At 49.4% G+C, this 21448-nt stretch overlaps 2 protein-coding genes across 5 annotated transcripts in view; both read right to left on the reverse strand.

Moving 5' to 3' along the window:
* The window catches only part of C5H7orf50 (chromosome 5 C7orf50 homolog), a 135772-nt gene extending 135496 nt beyond the window's left edge, over positions 1–276 (reverse strand). The window contains exon 1 of one of the 3 annotated variants that reach the window (XM_055806375.1): positions 40–276. The gene's annotated coding sequence lies outside the window, so the exon portion shown is untranslated. The remainder of the gene's footprint in view (positions 1–39) is intronic. The other 2 variants (XM_055806378.1, XM_055806379.1) reach the window with 2 other exon arrangements.
* A 2678-nt stretch (positions 277–2954) lies between these two features.
* Positions 2955–6147, reverse strand: ZFAND2A (zinc finger AN1-type containing 2A). Of its 2 annotated transcripts, XM_013296257.3 has the most exons (6): positions 5975–6146; positions 5267–5361; positions 4482–4613; positions 4130–4281; positions 3514–3603; positions 2955–3091 (listed from the first exon to the last, which is right to left on the reverse strand). In XM_013296257.3, exons 1-6 carry the CDS (start codon positions 6027–6029, stop codon positions 3082–3084), a joined length of 534 nt encoding a protein of 177 aa, XP_013151711.2. In that variant the 5' UTR covers positions 6030–6146; the 3' UTR covers positions 2955–3081. The 2 variants fall into 2 exon arrangements, with proteins under 2 accessions (XP_013151711.2, XP_005229025.1); XM_005228968.3 differs by lacking the exons at positions 2955–3091; positions 3514–3603 and having other exon boundaries at positions 4126–4281; positions 5975–6147.
* Positions 6148–21448: the final 15301 nt, after the last annotated feature.

A 21448-nucleotide genomic window follows, 5' to 3' on the forward strand; every position in this document is an offset into this window, starting at 1 on the left:
AGAGCGCGCGAACCCCCTCACCCCCCTCCCCACACGCACCTCTCAGACACGCCTCCTCTGCACATTTAACAGAGCCCCACGCTTGGCGCCGCAGCCCGCCTTCTCCCTCTCACTGGCTACGAGGAGAGAACGGAGGTGTCTGGTTGGTGTTCAGGATGCCAATCCCCCGGATGGCCAATAGGAAGCCAGGCTCGGACTTTAAACGCCCACCGGGAACACGCGTGTTGAGGAGTGCTCGGCCGGCTTGTGGAGGAGTGTTTGACGTCATCTTTCTGCGCCGAGATCCGCCTTGGAAAGCCTTCCCGCCTCCCGCGTAGGGGCAATACGTGGCCCCGCCCCCTGTTGCCTAGGTGATCCCCGCCCGGTTCTGAGAGGGACCCTCCCGCGCCCTGACAGGCACCCACCAGGCCCTGGAAGCACCCACGCCTGCACCGGCCGCGAGGGACACCCGGTGGGAGGCCAGCCCCGGTGCTCCCCGCACCGTGCGGCCTGCTCGCCCGTCGCCCGGCTGGGCGCCACGCCAGCTAACGCGGTGAGGTACGGCTCCCTGGGGAATGGCGGCAGTGCCTTCCAGCCAGCAGATCCTAAAGGCTCCGCGCCTGACACAGCGTTATCTGCTGTCCTGATCGGCCCTGAGGGAATGCGCTGGGAAGAGGCGAACGCTGTGGTTTGAAGGGACGGGAAAACATCCAGGACAAGGTTTCCAGGGGAACGAACTGGTTTCCATGTTTTCATTTTCTATAAATACCATATGCACAAATATTTCCATTGCCTCTTGGTAATTTAAGGGCAAGAATCTTTACCACAAACACACACGTAGGTGGAGTATTTTTTGCATGACAACCTGCCACAGGGTTTTTGTTTCCATTCGCTTTGGTCCCCAGCTGTGACTGCAGCAACCCCCTGTGCTGTTATATGCATGGATGGGAAGAGATAAACCTTCACCTCCTCATCCTTCAGCCACCCAAGCCAGGGTCACACCTGCCAGCCCTCTCCTCCCCATGCCGTGGGGTGCCAGTCCTGTCCCCCACCCCTCTACCCCACACTGGGCAGAGCCCCCTCGGCCTCTGTTCCATGTCCTTACATCCCAAATGATGCCGCTGCTCTCCACTGAAAGCCCCTTCCCATACCACCAGTGGGGTGCACGGCATCATTTGGGAATACATGGTCAATTATAATTTATTATAATTGTATAAATGTAAAAATAATTTATACAGAAATATGCAAACGTGTATTATACAGAAAGATTGTAGAAGTCCTAGTACCGCAGCAATGCGCTAGGGCTGAGCTATGGCATGAGAGCACACAAGATAATCAGTAGGTGGTGGTATCTAAAATTAGAGTTGTAATTTAAGGGTTTGTTCCACTGTGAATAGGGAAAGCATGTTTTCTATGTTTAGACTTCTTAAAATAATAATTGGTTTATTACATATCCTATTGTGACATCCTGTGGTTAAACACAGTATTACAGATACTGTCAAATCACAATTTTAGCCACAATTGCATAAAATTAGACTATATGGAACTAGGAGTAGTAACTCATACTGACATTACATACTCAGTTTGGCCAACTACAACCTTCCATATAGCTTTGATCTTCTCCAAAAATTTCTCCTGTATGAGAAGAAATCACATTGGGTCAAACATTAATATGGGATGGCACAGATATTTTGTTCTGTGTTGGCCAGAAATTACATTACATCTGCCTTTTCTGATGAAAGGCCTACAACTCAATGTGTTGATTGTTTACATGCTATCCCTGTGAAGGACCATTAATCCACATTGCTTCTTTAGGCAGTGATTCTTGTACTCTAAGGATTAAGGCTTTTCAAAGAGAAATGAGGGACACAACAGTCTTTGCACAAAGCAGTACACCTCAAGGTTGCATAAAGCATATGCATTAACCGCACTTGTGTCCATATTTTACAGTATTATCAAAGATTATTTTTCCCAGGTCAAAGAACACAGCATTCTCTGCTACACAGACTGCTCATCCACCTCAGCAGAACAGCACTGGGCACTCATAGCTGCAGGTGATTAAAGGGACTGCAATTACCCTTCAGTTAGTCTTAAGCCAACACTCCAGCCTGCCAACCCCAATGTGCTGAGGAATGACTCCAATGACACATGAAATTGAGGTCTTGACCCCCAACATAGTCAGTAAGCCATGGCATTTTTTCCTCACAATTAGTTGGATGAAAGGTCTACTTAGATCCCAGCTGGGAAATTGGCATTGTTCATTAACAGCACATTTCCATTTCATCAACCTACATTATTTCAGACCTCAAGCTAAGCAGCTGGATATTCATGCAGTTTCAAAGAGCCAAGATAGCTGATCAAGATAGTAGGTGGAATATTGTCTGTTATGTCTTCACGTGTTTAAGCTTTTCAAGATTATAGCAGGAGTAGCCTCCCTAGACAGTGCTGGGTTTTTTGTTTGGGTTTTTTTTTAACTCAGTTCTCATTACATGAGACAAAGAGTTAGTGCTGCTTTCTATGGCTTCCTTCCCCCCCCCCCCCCCCAACTGCAAAAACACCCACCCACACAGTCTAGATTTCTACCTAGGGGGCAGCAATTTATGAAGAATTACACTGTGCATGCCTCTGTGAGCACCAGCCTTCAGTGAATGGCTTAGGGAAGACATAGAAAAAAACAGGTGAGGTTTTATAAATCAAATACTTTCATTGACACTCAGAAACCAAGCGGAAGCTTATGTAAAACTGGCTTCATGTTGATGTATATTTGTCAAGCAGAATGTGGTATTGTAGGATTGAGACATACGACAGTAGCTTGTACCTCAGATTATCAGAGTTCACATGACCTATGCAAAGCTGGCTGTGCTTTGTATTAATTTTAGTCTTCTTCCTATCACCATTCCCCGGTTTCCTCCACCAAGTATTCTTCACAGCATAAAAGTCCTTATTCAAAACAAATAAAGTTGGTTTGCAAAGGGTGAGTTTATGGAATGTTTATTAACATTATGATACAAAAATAAGTTAATAGTATAGAAAATTTTAAAGAGCTATAGACAAGATTAACTTCAAAGTAGACAAAAGTTTTGATCCAGATGTGAAGAGCCTCTATCTGCATCTGAAAGACATAAGAACGCACTGTAAGAGTTACACAACTAGAACTTTCAGTCACAAGGAGATACAAACTGGCAGGGAAGGGCTTGGGCCATTTATTTTAGTTCAGATGCTTGCTATGCTTTCCTCAGCATTCTGATGACACACCATTTTTCCAGAACTTGACCAAGCCTCACACTGAGCAGGTGGGAGACCAACCTGTTGTTACAACATAATGCTTGTATCTATATAGCCGTTTTAATCACTACAGTACAGAGAAGTAAAGATTTACTTGTGCTGTCAGAACCCCAGTGCTGCATTCACAACCCCAATTAGAGGTCAACTACCAACTCCAGAGCAGTCTGAGGCATGACAGTGGCACTCCAACACAGTGTTGACACAAGACTGTTTTTGAACAATGTTTGTCTTTTCTGCTGCAGCTTATACCTGTTGTGCTGAAGACTCCCATTAGATGGCACTCCAACTGCTCCCGTTGACTTGAAGGTGGTTTGAGAGGCTCTCAACAGAGCTGCGTATCTGCAAAGAAATACAAGCAGGCTCAGCACCTTTTTATGCACACTGCCAGTAGTTTCACTTTTCCATCCACTTTACTTATCTGCATCTGTCACACAAGTCTTACAGTCTGAATGCACAAAACAGCACAGGTACATCTGCCCACAAGATACATTTTTATTAAAACTATGTTTAAACTTGGCTCGGCAGGGTGTTGATTGTTCTTGGTTACCGAGTACTGAGCAGAACTAAGATTCTAGTATTCAGATCCAGACCCCAAGGGGTACTTGAGTTGGCCAGTACCTATTCTCAGTTAGGAGAGACTGACACAGGTAAGCTTGGGAGAATTTTAGGAAAGCATTTGACAAGCTTTTGTCTTGGCTCACAGACTCTTAGAAAATAAGCCTGAACTACAAAGAGGAAATAGCGCCTATTTTATTGACATGAGCAGTAGTTCACAGAATTCCCTGTTTATCTGAGCTCCCCACCAATCCCCAATACCAGCTCTGAAACTTCAGCTTGAGCTTAAAGTATCATAAACACAGCTTACCCTGCCTTGGAAGTGGGGTGACTGCTCCCTTTACAGTCATGATCCAGAGGATGTCGATGCTTTATGCAGAAGTTGCCACCACACTGTTCACAAGTGACCTTTATCATCTCTTTCCTTTTGCAGCCTGGCTTTAAGCACTTGTTTGTAAAGATCTAAATGGAGGACACAAAGTTAGCAATGCTTGCTTGCTTTCTGTGATCAGCTTCCCAATGACCAAGCTGAAGCACAAATGCTCAAGCACCCTTAAGATTTAAAAGGAAAAAGCACAAGCTTCTACACTCTGTTACAGTCAGAAGACTTAACTTCACCAGCATCAGGCAGGCAGTTTAGACCTCAACAGCAGTTTCCTTACCCTCTGCTTTTGCTGTGCCGGATTGTATTTGCAGTCCTTATCCATGTGGGCTCCAACCACAATATCTGGTATCTCCCCTTTCTGTACTGGGATAGGTGCATTACAGAGTGGACACACTGGAACCTGCACATTCTAAGAACATACAACAGAGATTAGCATCATAGAACCATTTAGGCTGGAAAAAAGATTTAAGATCCTCAAGCCCAACTGTCAGACATTCAACTATTTTTCTGTCCTTCCACTTCTCTTACCCATATGTGATTAGGTATATTCACAAACATTTACTAATGCTTTTAAAGATATAATTCACAAAGGTTAGCTGCAAATCATTATCCAAAAAAAGTCAGACATGCTTTGCCAAACAAATTTGGGACAACACTTGTTAACTTTAAATATGCTTCTCAGCTTTCTGGAATTACAGCCTTTGAACACTTCAAAGCTCAAGCATGGGCCAGAGACCAGTTATTCTATGCCTCTCTTCTGTAGTTTCATTCTTCAGGGACTGGGGCTGCAGAAGGTTTTAGGCCACAATACACTACCTAAAATATAAAAAAGCACTCCTCTCTGGAAAGATGTAGTGTAAGGAACTAGAATCTAGCAGTACTGACCTCTGAAGTGCTGTGTTCCTGTATTTGAAATTCAGCTGTATCAACATTCACTTACATTTTGGTGCTCCCACCTGCTTTTATGGAAACCACAGGCCAAGTTTCACAACAGCCTTTGTACATGACTTCTGTACATAGCACTTCTGCACTGTGAATTACTGACTTCGTATAGGAACTTACTTTTTTGTAGGCAGAGCTACACTTGTGGTCATCATAACGGATGTGATCTTTACAGAAGACTTCCCCACATGCATCGCATTTCAAAGGAAGGAAGTCTGGGAGAAGAATAAAAAAACAGATTTGCATGAGCAGAGCCAACAGCTGTGAGAATACTCACAAAAGACTACAAATAAATTGTAAAGTAAATATTTCTTGTCTCATCACAAACCAGTCATCTCTAGGAAAGTATGCCATTCTTCACCAATTGTAAAACAAGAAAAGTAAGAGTGATGTTTTCCCTTTTTTAATCCACTGCCAGAATAACGCAAGTCATAAATAGCTCAGGAGCTACTTGAATGAGAAAACTTTATGGAGACATTGATCTAGAGCTAGGAGCTGAAGTATAAGGCCAAACCTCAGACCCAAAAGTCTTTTTATTCTTTAAAAAGCCTCCTTTAATACTTTAACAACACAGGAGAACAAAATACACCGGGCTCCACTATTACTTTTTCACCAACGCTATTTAAGGGGGGTTACAGCAGCAACACTCGTATCTGCCACTGCCCAAAGCGCCCTTGTACAAACTCGGGGTACAGGACTGCCCCCCCAGTACACCAGCTACTCATCCCCTACGCGTGCCGCCGGCCCGCCTCCCGGAGAATCCCTAGGGAGCCGGTCCCAGCTCACAGCTCCCTTCGGACAGGGCCGAAGCCCTCAACCGCGCCTTACCCAGCTGCTTGCAGGTGCGCTCAGAGCAGTGCTCGCCCAGCCCCGGGAGCTCCATACCGGCAGGGCAGCGGGACCAGAACAGGAGACCTCACACCCGAGAAGGCACCGCTCCACCACCGCCGCCTTTATGCGCCTCCTGCTGACTCAGCCCGGGCCGCGCCCACGTGCTGAGTCACGCTCCCGCCCGCCCCGGCCACCGCGGATGACGACACGGCGGCCCGAGCCAGTAGCGCCCCCCGCCCTCCGTCGCCGTCTGCTGCGCGTTCCAGGCGGGCGGCCAATGGGCGGGCGGGGGCCGTGCTGAGTCATGCGCCGGGGGCGGGGCCGTGGCGAGGCGCGGCTGGCCGGGGGCGGGGCATCGGGAGTCGCCGTGGCTGCGCGGCGTCGCGGCGTCGTTCGGGCTGGAAAAGGCCTTTGGGGGCATCGGGTCCGGTGTGCAGCTCGGCGCCGCCCAGCCCACCGCTGAACCACGGGCCGGAGCACCCGGCTGCCAGTGCTTTAGATACCTCCGGGGTGGTGACTCCACCACCTCCCCGGGCAGCCTGTTCCAGTGCTTGGCAGCCCCTTCGGGGAGGACATTTTTCCCAATTTCCAACCTAAACCTCCCCTGGCACAGCCTGAGGCCGTTTGCTCTTGCCTTGTCACTTGTTCCCTGGGCGCAGAGACCGACCCCCCCTGCCCGTAGCCCCCAGCTGGAGGGAGCGATCAGGTCCCCCCCGAGCCCCCTGCTCTCCAGGCTGACCCCCCCCAGCTCCCCCAGCCGCTCTCCACAGGGCTTGTGCCCCAGCCCCTTCCCCAGCCCCTGCCCGGCTCTGGACACGCTCCAGCCCCTCCACGTCCCCCTGGCAGTGAGGGGCCACAGCTGAACCCAGGGTTCGAGGTAGCCAGGGCTGCTGGTAAATGATGGAGTGGCTGGGCGAGCTCCTCCGCCAGCTCCCACAGCACCCTTGGGTGGATCCTGCCCGGCCCCACAGACCTGTGTGTGTCCCAGTGGAGCAGCAGGTCACTGAGTGTTTCCTCCTGGGCTGTCGGGACCGCGTTCTGCTCCTCCCATCCCTGCCTCCCTGCTCAGGGGGATCAGTACTTTGAGGGTAACTGGCCTTACTGTTAAGGACGGAGGCAAAGAAAGCATGAAGTACCTCAGCCTTTTCCTCGTCCTTTGTGGCAGTTCCCTGCTGCATCCAGTAAAGGACGGAGATTGTCCTTGGCCCTCCTTTTGCTTCTAATATATTTGTTACTTTCTTTTACAGCAGTGGCCAGTCTGAGTTCCAGCTGGGCTTTTGCCTCTAATCTTTGCCCCTCATAAGTTTGCATTACCCTTATAGTCCTCCAGAGCTGCCTGCTCCTCCTGCTAGCTCCTGACCTAGGAGCCTGTGGGGCAGGTGAACCCATCTGTCACCAGCAGGCGTGCTGCCGTCTAAACTGACCCATGGTCAAAAACCCCAAAATTCAGCCAGTGACACTAGGCTCGGAGCCAGGATAAAGATCGGCACCTGGGATGGGGAAGGGGATGGGGGAACAGGAAGGGGGAACAGGAAGGGAAGGCAGCAGGGCATGGGGAAGGGCACAGGGATGAGTTCAGGGTGAGCGTGAGAGGGGGTGACGATGGAGACAAGGGCCTCTCCAGCTTCTCCAGGGGATCACATCCACTGACACAAGCAGTCCTGCTGCTGTGAATACCCTGTTGTACAGGCACTTAAAGGGATAAGAGTGCACAGCTGTCATCGCCATGGGACACATATCTCAAATAAGAACATGTGGGAGAGTGCCCTGGAAAAGCCCATGTCAGACTGGTTTGCTCCAGAGAACACAGGAGTGCTTCAGCTCTTTGCCTCTTCCATTTTCATTTCATTTTTTCATCAGGGCTTAGGCTACTGCACCATCCCTCTGGACTGTGATGCTTAACTCATGTCACTTCCAAACTTCAAATATATCCAGAGAGCCAGGTGAGAGCGGGTGTTCTCACAGCAGGCTGGTGCTCAGCCCCACTGCAGGACCTTGGCATGTGCTAACTGGCTTGGGTGGACAAGCCACAGTGAACCACAACTGGTTTGAGTGGACTGTGCTGCCTGATCTTGGTGGACAAGCCTCAGCTGCAGCTGTGCATTGGCACAGGTTAATGGCATAAAAAATTCCCCAGTTGGTCTCTGGTTTTAAATGCTTCTCTCACTTTAACAAGGCACCTCAAAATCAAGGTGTAGTTTAGAATTGTTGATCTTTGAATGTGTGTAACGATACCAGCTTCGCACGGCGGAGATGAGGACTATTGATTTAATGACATTTGTTATGAGATTGAGAAATGACAAAATGTTGTTCTGCCCCTGCTCTCCCCAGAAAATACCAGACTTTCTCCTGTAGTACATGACTCAGATGCAGAGTGGAGCCACGCGATTGAACAGGAGCTTTAGTAAGGCGTGTGGTGGCTGACTGCAAAGGCCAATTTCTGCTGTCAAACTCTGGGAATGGCATGTGCCACTCATCTGTCTTCCACATCACCTGGCCAGCATTTGTGTGACTCCGGCTGTGTGTGCCAGCTCACAGCCAGCTGCACCAGTGTTACGGTCTTCTCAAAAGCACACTCCTGCTGGATTAAATGATACCACGTCATCAGCCAGACCCTCCTCCCAGGCCTTCCCAAGCATATTAATTTTCCCTCCTGAAGCCATAAAATTATGGAAGGTCCTCACTTAAAGCCCTTCCTCTAAAGAACAACTGAGATGACAGAGCATTGCAGTCTGCCACAAGTCTTTGGTTTCCAAAGGGCAGACTCTGATTTCATCCCTCTGCTGCAGCACTTGCTGCATGAGGTCTTTTTGGACAGCCATGCCACATCCGTGCTGGGAGCATCCACAGCCTGCCCTGGGGACCCCCTGGGGGGTGACATAGCCATGCAGGGAGGTACCAGCTCAGGTCAGGGAGCAGTGTGAAAGGCAGGGCTGTGCCAAGCGGACTGAGTCCTGCCCCTCTGCCAGGCATGGCTATACTCACATAGGAATTGGAGACTGATGTGAGAGGAAACCTTCCGGGTCATCCAGTTCAAGTCTCTATTAAACAGATAACTCCTACATGCAATTCTTTTCATAAACAAACCAAACCTGATATTAAAAGTACTTTATTCCCATCAGAAGGCTGTCCCGCAGCTGCCCTGCTCTCATGAAAAGAAGACAGCTTCAAGTTTCTAGTGTAAAATCTTTCCTGGCCATCTGCCTTCAAAACAGTGTTGTCCTCTGATTTACAGTTTCTTCTCACTGCGTCTGTATAACCAGCAGCTGAAGGAACCAGGCTTTGAAGGTGTGAGTTAGAGCTGCCGTTGTCCGGCTGTGTCGTAGAAGAGCATTCTGCAGCGGTGGTAGATGTTTCCATCAGACGTCCTGCTGTTCATCTGCTGATGGTCCCATCCTCAGGCTGTGGCTGCCTTTCTCCCTGCCCACAGAACCTGCCTTTTGAGTTGCATTTGATGCAAACCCTGGTGATCTTAAGCCCAGAGAGAGCTTTAGCAGGCAGTCTTCCTTTTGGCACACAGACATGGCTAGTTCTTGAGAACACACTCAAGCAGCATCTTCCACCAGGTTCCTTTGGCCAAGGACATGTGGTAAAAGGATTTGCCTTGGCTGAGCTGAGCCAGCTACCTGGTGTCTGCCAGGGCGGTGTGGTCAGCCGGAGCATGGTGCTCTCCCCAGCTTTGCCTGCTCTTCTGACCTGGGTGGTTTTGACAGCTGGGGCCAGGGAAGTGTTAAAAAGGAGGAAGCAGCAAGAAATATCCAAAGGCAAACAGTAATAGAAAGTCCAGTTATACAAGGTACTTCAAGACTGTTGCTCCGTTATGCATTTATACATCAGCTCTGTGATACTATTTACACAACACTCAAGGACTTGGGAAGTGCAAAGACTATCACGTGCCCTGCTGAGCATGCAGGCTAATTTTTTTCATACAAAGCACCCATCCAGCACCCAACAGGAGTGGGACCCCACTGATCTCTCTGGGAAGGCTTGCCAAAAAGCGGTGAGCTAGGCGGAGAGGAAGAGGCTAGTGTCTTTGCTGGCTGGCTGATGCTGCCCTGCAGAGTGGAGAGCCGCTGCCAAAGGGATCATGTTTTATGGTGGAGAAGGGAGGAGTTTGCGTATGGATAACAACAGAAATGGCTCTGCACAGATTAGATGCTCTTAAGGAGGACTGTAAATCCCAAGTCTAGAAACCCACATAGTACAGGCAGCCGTCTTAATAGAAATGAGGATTAGAAATTAGCCGAGGTCTTTAGTGATATTTTTAGAAGGTTGCTCCTGACAGGTTAGGCTGCTGAGAAGTGGAGGAAAGTGCCGAACCCTGTATTACTCAGGAAAGGATCACACAGTGCAGCATGTGATTAGAGGCTGGCTAGCTTAGCGACAAGGGGGATAGGTGGGTTAGAACTGATTCGGGAGGAATTAGCAAGGGAAATTGCTTGAGAAGCAGAATTTGATTAGGGGCAGCCAACATGGATTTATGAAAGGAAAGCTACGTGTAACTAACTTGCTGGAATCTGGGGGAGGTACCATTCCCTGGCAGCCTGCAGCGTGGTGGTTTTATACAACCTGATCTGCAAAGGGAAGGCATGGCCTTTGCCACCAGGGTGGTGACACTGGGTGAGATGGATGGGGGTCACCTCCCTCCCTTGTCTCTGCACAGTCTCTTCTGCCTCCTCTTTTCCCCTTCATCCCTTTCACTTCTTTTCTAGTGTTTTGTAGGGGAGGAGGGCTATTGCTTTTTCCTTTGTCCTGCAGTTCTGCTCTTTGTCCTTCCCTTCCTCTCCCTCCAGTCCCTGGGATTGCCTCTTGGTGGCTCTGCAGGGGTTAAACACCACCATCAACCCCACCTCCCCAGAGCCACCTGCCTTAGGACCCACACTGCATCCTAAAAGGGGAGTAAAAACCCCCTAGAGAGGATCACAGCCTTTCTCAGCCTCATGGATGCTTGCTCCTTCAAACAAGGCCCCCAAGAGTCGTTATTTTGGAGAAGGCTAGAATTGCTCTGCAGAAAACAGAAAATCCTTTGACAGCCTCAGACCTGCACACCACTGTCCTCCAGTACGGCCAGTCCAGCCTGGTGGAGGCCAACCAAAGAGGAGCAACGGCCAAGGGAGACTTCACCCAGCCAGAGGGACTGTCACGCTTCCCAGAGAAGAGAGAGAAGGTCTTCAAAGGCCTCCCCCGTCCCCTCTGTCATGGCAGCTCTAATTGCATGGCTGGAGAAAGTTCTTGCTGCTGTTCAATGCCATGGCTGACCTGATGGAAAACCCAAATGGGACAGCCCACGGGCAGCTTTGCTTCCTCCTGCACTGCCAGCCTGCGAGGGCAGGGGGACGTTTGTGGGATGTTAGGGGATGACTATCCCACATCGCTGCCAGCTACAGACATGGATGGGGACCCAGGGGTGTGGCAGGCTCCATTCTATCTCTCAAGGCAGGGTCTGTCCCCTTCCCACCCAGGTGTGTTATAACAGGCAGCACAGCACAGAGATGCCCATGGCTGAGAAAGCCAGGTACAATCCACCTCCTCTCTGTCTTGCATGCCCCAAACTCCTCCCAGCACTATCCAGAAGACACAGACAAGTCCCCTGTCCCTGGGGTTCCGAGGGCCACCCCATCACGCATGGTCCTCCTGCACCAGCTGGCAGCATCCAGCTTGCTGCTCCAGCTGAGAGTCACCTCTGCATTAACATTCCGGTGACTCCAGCTCACATTTGCCTCTTCCAGGCCTCTGAACTCCAGTCCTATCGTCCTGCCTTTCAGCTCTTAATTTCGTACCAGGCTCTTAAAACTGAATTTTATTTTTATTGCGATGACCCTGTGGTGCTGCCAGATCCCTCTGTGGAGGAGACGTGACATCTCCATTACATAGCTCAGATAAGTGTCTTAAAGAGACCACACACAAAGGAACCTAATGGTACCTATTTTTATTAGGTTTATTACAGGAGGGGAAGTAAAGCAGTCCGATCTCCCCACAGGATACTCCGTTAACAGCAGCAGACAGAGGAGAGATCTGTGGAGGCGGATCAGTTTTCCAAGAATATTAGCTACTGCTGCTCTAAAATTAGAGTCTAGGGAGAGCAGACAGGTTGACATAATTGAAAGGGCTGTCTGATGGGATGACATAGTTAAACGAGCCCATGATCAGCTTTAGAGTGACAGCTCAGCGACTTCTTCTAATCCCCAAAGGAGCACTGAGTTGCGAGGCTGTGATTTAACTAGTCCTGGATCTTATCTTGTGATGATGTCAATATTATTAGAACCCGTTTCTAAAGAGATGCCTCCAAAATCACTGTACATGAACCGACTGGTTTTACAGGCACGATTCTTCTGCAACTTCACCATGCAAAGCCCATAGTCGATACAAACACTCCTCTGCTGCCCTTACACACCTGATCCTGTCCCCATGGGCTGGGCTACAGGGGCAGACCCAGAAACAGGATTAAGAACCTCATTTCAGGATAGAGCTGAAAAATGTCCTTGAGCTTCCCGTTTTATTCAACATAATTTAATATCAAACACAAACTAACAAAGTTAGAGGTGAAATATAATAGCAGGAACCCCATAAAAAGTAACCTAATCTGTAAGATAAATAGACAACACTTTAGCCTGGGGAGATAGCAAATAAAAGAGAAATATGAGCAGAGCCATTCTAAATTCATAAGTAACTTTAAAGAGAAATAATGAAGATAAGTTCTCCAACTTTTAATGTCCTAAGATTCTTCTGAACCAAAAAAAGAGGCATTTTTAATGTTTTCCTCATACGCTTTCACAAGGTGGATGTCCCCAGCTAAATGCCCTGGCTCATTCACACACAAGCAGACACCCATAAGAAGTGGAAATGGTTTGGAGGGGCCATCCTGCAGTTCCTGATGGGGTGGGACACATCAGGGATGGAGCTCTTCTGAACCATCATGCTGTTGGAGCCTCTCAGTCGCTTTTGGTGGCCACCTCCCAATGCCTTGTTTCAGGTGCAAAACTCAGAGCATCCACTGCCTTCACAGCAACAAAGTCAGGCACAAGCCTGACTTTTATTATTTTATTTTTTTTTTAACCTTTTCTTTTTTCTTTTTTTTTTCTTTTTTTTTTTTTTGTGTGTGTGTGTGCCTACTTTAACTTCAAAGGCCTGGATTTTCCAAGCAGCCTAATGCATTTAGGCACCTAAATCCCATTGAGTTTCAAGTGTGTATCGGCCCTTAGGCTCCTTGGCAAATCCTTGCTAAGTGCCTAAGGGTTCATAGCCACAGCCACTGTTACGCTGCCGGATTTACACAGATACCATTATACTAGCACGAGCTCACTTCTTCAATAGAAGAGTCTCTTGTTTAAAGCCCCCTTCCTAAATGATGAAGTAAACTAGAAAGGGCCTCCTCTGATGGTTAGGTTTTTGGTGATATATACCTGTACAAGAATGTTAAATTATCTCCTTGAGTTATACTGCAAAAAAAAAAAAAAGCTTTGTTTTGTAGACCGAACTTCAATTACAGACCAAGTGCTCCTAATCCCCAGCTCTTGGCCCTGCAGGGGAAACCTCAGATTTGGTGTTTTAGAGGTAAAATCCACCATATCTCCCACTGCCTCTGATTACCTGCTGTGTCTCCAACCCCCTTTTAGAGCATCCAGGCAGGATGCACTAAAAGGACCATCCTTTTAGAAAGGATGCTTTTCCTTCTTCAGTATCACTATGTACTGTACAGGAAGAAAAAAACCTCAGCAGAATCAAATAATTTGCTTTGCTCTTTGGGAATGTCCCAGCCCAAAAGGAAAGAGCACAGATGGCAGCCGAGCCGACAGTGGGACAGGTACAGAGGGCACGTAGCTCTGAAAGGCTATCTCAAAGGGTAGGAAACATTGCAACAGCCTTTCTAATAGTGGTGGAAAAATAAATCCCTTATCAGGTGATTTGTGGTCATAGATCAAACACTAATGTCTTACAATGTCAGCAGCCAATACCTAGCAGAAAACAGATTAGGGGTCTGTGTGGCAGACTTCCCTGGGATAACAACTCTTCTTTTTGTTGAGTCCATACTGCAAGCAAGTGGCACAACGGGACCCAGTCCACAGCTACCAAGCCCCACATTTCCTAGACACTACCACGACACCATCAATCAGCAAGGGAAGTTAAAGCCCAAATCCTCCCTTTTCATTGCATTGCTGGCTTGAATTAAAGCATTTCACTGAAAACTGAGACTCTGTCCTTAACTACTTCATCTGATGATGATTTAACAGCAGTGCCAAAACTCAGTGTTATCTTTATTTTTCCTTTTTTGTGTAGATAAATGGAGCCATCCTTCTTTCCCATTTTGTAGCAGTAAGAAATAAACCTGAACCCTCATCAGTGGGGTTTGGTTTATGCTGTAGGTCCAGGAGGGGATGAAACCCATTTCTGGTGCAGATGAGCAGGACTTCTGTGGTTTAGCAGGGGAAGGTGGTCGGGGGGGTCCTGGTAGAGCTCAGGAACCAGAAGGAAAAGGAAAGATCCAGGGGGGAATAGCTGAGCAGGAGAGGAGACCCCTAATGCATGGATCCCACAGGGGGCAGACAGCCCTAAAGAGCTCAGTTCCAAAAGCGATGGCTCTGAGCCTGACAGCAGGAGTTCAGGTCATACCCTGCTCTGGGGCCACTGCTCGGCCAAGGGGGTAGGAGAGCATTTAGTCATTTCCCTTCTTTTCCCGAGAGCAGTCCCTCACCCACCGCTCCCAACCACCCCTTTCCCGGTGGCCTCCACCAGCCCACGGTGCAGCCACGTCCTTGGAGGCACCAGGCAGCCCTGGGAGGTGGTGGAGCACCCGCAGGGTGATGTTCCCCTTGGAAAGATGTCCATCCCATAAGGACAAGGACGCGTGACACTCGGAGCCGCGTGCCACGAGGTGGCACCATGTCACTGCTAACCCACACAGTGGGGTCACCTCGGTGGCCAAGCAGCTTCTGCAGGACCCTGCTCACCTGGCAGGCCTTGGGCCTCCAAGCAGCCCCATAGTTAAAGTCTTTTTCTTTTTTTTAGTAGCTGGGCAGCCCTCCCTTTTGTAAGGCCCAGCTGAGGGAGGAGGTGGTGCCACTGCCCTGTCCCATGGAGCATCCTCCCAACAGGACCACTCACCTGCGAGAGCCATCTGCATCTCCTGATCATCCTACAGCCAAGGGCACAAGGTTTGCAGAGCCACATTTCCCACCGGTTACAGCTCTCCTAAGGGGAGTCCTGGGCTCCTGTCCCTGCTGTCACAGTCGTTTGTTGGCACTGGGAGAGGCATCAGTGTCACGGTGGTGGTTGTGCCTGGCTGGGGTGTGCTGACATGCTGCAGGCACTGGCTGACCCCCCACCCTCCAGGGACCTGCATGCAGGAGAGCTTCTTTCTCCCACAGAGCCTGATCACGTCAAGGTAGGGAAGATTCACATAAGCCTATATCCCTGAGGAACTTTAAACTTCATACTTTGGCATGTTCAGATCACCTCCATCTTGGGAACACCAGTGCAGAAAAGAAATGCAGTGAGTGACAGTCCCCAACCCAAAGAACTTGCCCAGCACGTGGTTAGAGCCTTGATTAGGCTCCTGAGCTCCTGATTCCTGAATTACCACAGCCTGACCCAGTCCTCAGCATCCTTCAGCAAAGCCCTGTAGCTTAATGCCCTGTTCTGACCGAGGGGCAGGTACAACCCCAGGACCTGCCTGTCCTGACCACGCTGTCCTGGGCTCTGCTGACACACACCCAACAGTGGCATCAGAGGGACCAACTGCTCCGGTGCTCCATGGAAAACAAGGTGACTGCTGCACCCAGGTCACGCCTAGTGAAGGAAACACAAGTACACATTGTAGGAACCTATTAGTAGAAAATTTCTCAATGGAGGAGAGTTTCTGCACATGCTGAGGAAGCTCTGAGCAGCTCCTTCTGTTCTTGCTTTGGAACATGGACAAACCAGCCAAAAAAAGTGCACTTCTTTCCGACCAGGAAAGAGAGAACGCTGCTCAAAGGGAGCGCTCCCGCATCGGTTCCTTGTCCCTGGCAGTGCACTCAGCACTGTAATAGAGAGACTGGTAATACCTACATTATTCCTGACACAACGCTTTGCAGCTGAACAATACATTTGCCAATTCAATTTATTCAAACAAGTTCCTTGGGAAGACTGCAAAGCAAATCCAGGTGGCAATTACCGAATTCAGACTCTTCCCTGGACTCGGGGAAACAAAGGGGCAAGATATGAGAGAAATAGCGAGTTCTGCTGGAAATCCCACAACCACGGAATCCTAAGAGCTTTTAATCACGTGCTTGCTGGTATTCAGCTGAAAAATCCCTGTGTCATTGGGCAAGGAGACAGAGCAACATTGCAATTGCTCTGCTGTAGCACTTAGCACTTTGGAATATCTTTGCTACAAAAATTACATGCTTTTTTGTTTTCTTTTGAAAACACAGCAGTATCTGGGCTCCACGGCCCATTGCGGTGATGTGTAATTGGAGAAGTACATTCAATAGCTACCAAGACTGACAGTGTTGCAAGTCCCACTGTGTTGCGTACTGTCTAACCGTACTGCAGGCAGACAGGGCAGGGGTTGTCTGCGAGCTTAAATGAACCATCTAACACATCCAAAGCTTCGTTAGACACCTCCAGCCATATGCCAAAGCTCACTGGATCCCAGACCCTCTTTCCCAGCACGTCAGTGCGGACACAATCCCACAGCCCAGCACTGGTCCCTGTGCCTAGGACATAACTCCAAGAACAGTCTCCTGGATATCTGGAGGGAGAGAAAAACCTGCCGGGAGCCTCCACTTCAACTCTGGATGTGCAAGAAGGAAAGTTCTGTTGCAAAAGCACAGCTATGGAAAATTTCTTCTTTCTAGAGCCTGCAAACCCCACAGCATCAGCTTCCCACACCCTGTTCGTGGTCATGGGGTGAGCCCCCCAGATCACGCTTCATCTCCCCATCCCACTCCATCCCTCGCAGCCAGCCCCGGGGCAGCTGTAGCTCCTCTCCCACCAAAACAGTTACACCATGGATGAATTTGGCCCCAGGTGTAGAATTAGGTTAAGCCAAAAGGTGGCAGCATCTTATTCAGGATCGATTTTGCATGAATATTTCTCCTATTAGCCATTTTTCTTTTTAATCATAGAATGTAAGTTTGTAAATTACAGAGGTGGAGAGTAAATGTATTGCAACCTCTGGCAAATTGATATTTTTGCAGCAACGGTAAACTTTTTCTGATGGCAGATAATTGAAGGGAGCAAGCGTCAGATAAAATTCATAAAGATTTGGACCTATTGGAATAAGACAAATGATATTTAATGTTCAGAGTTGTAAAGTAATTACCCTGGGCTGCAATATAATAAATATATAGACACAGTAAATGGAGTTGGCTGACCAGGTGCTTTTGAAGTGGTGCTGTGCAGGGCCCTGTGGCAGCTGGGGGGATGGAGAGGGGACAGGCCCTTCAGTACAGGGGGATGCCCAGAAATGCTTTTCCTCAGGGGAAGGAAGGAGCTGCCTCCCACTCCTGCAGCAGAGCCCTGCTGCTGGGTGCGCAGCCAGGGAGCCATCATCATGCACAGCCCTTCTGCATTTCCAAAGGCAAAAGATGCTTTTGGTTACCCAGCTTCATCCATACCTCTCAGCAGTGATCAGACAGTGCATGTTCTCCAGCAAACCCACAGCCTCCTATTCTTATGGTCCAGCCAGTGAACATGGCCACTTTACATCAATCTCTTCTCCCAGCGCGCAAGAGAGCAGCCGGCAGCTGACAAAAAGGAGGGTGACCTGTTCCCTGGGGTGGTCACTGTTCTTTACCGGGGGGGACTGACCCCTGTAGGGACGGGCATCCCAACCAGAGCTTAATGCCGCTGCCACGGACCAGCAGCACACCTCCCATCTCAGAGGGAAGCTGCAGAGAGACTGTGACACTCAAACCCAGAAGGTGCTAGCCCCCACCTAGCTGCAACTCCCTTTCCACCAGCTGGGAAAGATGAGGAGATCCTTCTCTTATACTGAGGAGCCACCTTGACTCCCCTTTTATAGCCCTGCCTCGATCAGCCCTGTGATGGACCCTTCGTTTGCCAGACCATCTTCATTGCATGTAACATCTCACTGTGCTTTGAGGCATATCTAGACCTCACCAAAAACAAAACAAAACAAAACAACTAAGACAAAATGCTGGCAGTGCCCTATCCCACTTTTCAAAGCAGGATGTCAGTGCAAGCTTCCCTGGCAAGATACGTGCAGCACTAAAATGCTTTTCATGCAGGCACCTAGCATCAGCGGCTGTTTGGCAAGCACGTCCCAGCCACCCCAATGGTCAGGAAGAAAATGTGCTCAGACACACGCCGAGCTGGGAGGTCCCAACCCAGTCCTCCTTCAGGGCTCCTCAAACACCATCTCTGAGCAGCTGCTGGGAAACCATAAGCCAACAACAGGCCTTGTTCCTGCTCCACCGCCAGCCCTCCTACTGCTAATGTGCCTCTGCCCCTTTGAAGAAGTTGCTTAGAAATTCAGCAGCAATTATGCAAGCTTTAGTATTAAAAAATGCACGTGGATCTGAAAGCAAATATGAAGCTGCTGCTGTAACGCTAGCTTTAAGCTGTCTACAGTCCCTAGAAATTCTCAGTGGGATGTTTGAGAAGGATGTATATGTGTTGACAACATTAAATGATCCATGGCTCAAGGACAGAATTGAAACCATACATCTACTTCATACAGGCACTGATCACTGGGAGGGTGTTTTTCTTAAACTAACCACGGAAGGCCAGGCACCTCATCCTCCCCAGAAAGGCAGGGGTGGCTCGGGGAACAGAAGGTGCACACACGCTCCTACCACATCCCGGTGTGTAACAGAGCTCCAGTGAAAAGGGAGAGACACATGGACGCCATCAGCAGGAAAAATGTTATTGTGGCTGCACCATCTTTGAGGGAAATTGAGCATGTCACTTCGGTGCATCACCCTCTTCTCATCACCTCCCAAAGAAGCAGCGCCGCTTGCACACATCCGCGCAACATCTGGCGAGAGGGTGAGGAGGGGCAGGATGCTGCAAGAGTCACTGGGGCGAAAATTTGCCTGTTCTGTGTTACATGCCCCAGAGCACAGCCTTGGATGCCCGTGCGCCTTGGTGCTGCCTGCGGCACTGCAGCAAGCTGAGCCAGCCGCCAGCAGCCAGGGCCTCGCTCTCGAAAGCTGTAGCCTTTTCTATACGTGAAATTCCCAAGGACAAGGAAAAACTGGCAGACAACAAGGAGGATTAGGTCGTTCCCCAAGGAACACAAGAAATGCTGCAAGATTGTATTCTTGCCCGTTTCAGTGGGGTGATTAGGCAGTATTTGATGCTGGGAGGATGATTTCTGTTAGGCTATTTTGCCAGCCTTAGCCCAGCTATTAACAGTAGGTGGTGGGAAGTCATGTTTCCTGGATGCAATAAAGCCAGATTCCTTAAGGCTGCAGTCTCCTTGCCCCAAAATCCAGGCCTGCCACAGCCAGCACCCTGCCCCAGGGAAGGTCTCTCCTTGCTCCCCACCAGAGCTGGTTGCTGATGCTCTCTGGTTCTTGCTGCTTTGCAGATGCTACTGTGAGCTGCGGGGGGGGGGAACCTCCCTCCCTGGCTCGCCTGCTACTCCAACCCCATCGCTCTGGTCCCTAACTCAGGTACTGGTTTCCATCTTTTCAACTATTACCAAACTAAAGGGTACTTCTTTGCTCCCTCGTTTACACTGAATGTTTATTTAATAAGCTGGCCAGCTTCAATTAGGTCTGTGATTACTCATAGATGACAGCTCCAGCATAACAATGTTTACTCTCAAAATGTATCTCCAAGCGTAGCCTGCGATATATTTAAGGAGAAGGTATAAATCCATGAATGTTGAAATAGCTCTACCTATGGGAGTGGAGTTTCTCTTTAAACCCAGTTGGCAGCTGGGTAAAAATCTACCAGGGATATCAACCCCTTCCCCTGGAGATTCAGTTACCCTGGCGAGAACCTCACATGGTTGAGCTCTCCAGATGTCTTTGCCTTATCACTGACATACGGAACTCCTTGCTACAGGATCTGTGTAGTCTAAAGTTTAACAGCTTTAAGTGCATTTTCTAGCCTGTGTTTGGATGAAACTCCTGGATGATTTGTTCATGAAGCACCGTGGCTGGTGGCTGGAGGTGAAAACAGCAACATGGGGTCAGGTGTGTCCCTAAGGTGCTCCGGGTGCATCAGCAGGAGGATGTATTGCAAAAGGAACAGCCAAAGCCAATGTCTTGACAGGGCTTTGCTTTTCAGGAAATGTCAACGGGAGTTCTGGGTCTCGCTGGCTCTGAAAATTGCATTTTTTAGCCCCCAGAGTCTATTCTGGGGGTGGGGCCCAGCCTGGCTCCCCTACAAGCTTGGTACCCAAACCATTAGCTGGGCGAGAGTTACAGCACTAGGGAGTGCGGAGAGGTGGCTGTGAGGTGGCTCAGTGGCAGAGGATGGCTCTCCCTCATCCCACCATCCGCAGTCCATCCAAGGGGCCTGGACTGGCTGTGCAAAAGGGTCCCAAGCAGAGAGTCCTGCCTCTCTTGTACTACCTTATAGTGAAAACAGCTTCCATACATCCCTGCAGGTTAATCAGCTGCTTGGAGTCTAATTAGTGCCAAATGCGCTTATCAAGGAGACGCAGCTGCGTACGAAGCCGGGCACGCCAACGGCCAGGCACACCAGCCAGCATGTCCATCTCCTGCCCAGGACACAGCCTGGTCCTTCTCTGGGGTCTGCAGACCAACTGCAGCGACCCCCGTCTGGCCATCGCCCTGGGGAGGGAATGGAAAACCGAAGGTTTAGGAGGGAGAGGAAACTTCCTGGCTTTTATTCACCAAATGCTTTTGTTTCAGCCACATTTAATATCTTAGAAATTACGAGTCGCAGGGACCTGGGTGAGCCAGAGGAGAAGGCGTGATCTGTGAGGCCAATTAAGAGGACGATGGCACATGGTGAAACGGGAGCCCCTCGGGGGAGGCCAAGGTTACATAAATAAGTGTGTGAAGGAGCTGCACTGAATCTGCAGACACTCAGCCACTAGTGATGCCCCTTTGAATCTGGGAAAATTAAATATAAATAATAAATGTTTAACCACACAGCAAATAAATACAATGAGGCACCTTTAAAAATTATACTAATAAACAGCAAGCTGTTGTCCTTCTGCCCAGGGTGGCTGAGCATCTTCTGCGTATCTGAAACAAAGAACACAACAGAGGGGCTGTGTCTGGGGGGGCTGTGCTCAGCCGGATTGTCTCCACCCCCTGTCTCCCATCCCTGCCATGAACCCCAGGACAGCATGGAATAAAACACCCCACAAAACTGGAAATAAAATGGTGCCAAGCTTGCCCAGTAGAAGTCAGGGCCCCTGGGCCAGGTGCAGCTCACCTCTGCCTGTGTGATCCCAACAGACTTATTTCAGGAAGCTGGGAGCAGGATTAGGGCTTGGATCTCAGAGGAGAAGCCCAGAGCCTCCTGGTGATGATACAGATG

This window comes from Falco peregrinus, chromosome 5, assembly GCF_023634155.1.
Source record: "Falco peregrinus isolate bFalPer1 chromosome 5, bFalPer1.pri, whole genome shotgun sequence".
Classification (NCBI taxonomy): domain Eukaryota; kingdom Metazoa; phylum Chordata; class Aves; order Falconiformes; family Falconidae; genus Falco; species Falco peregrinus.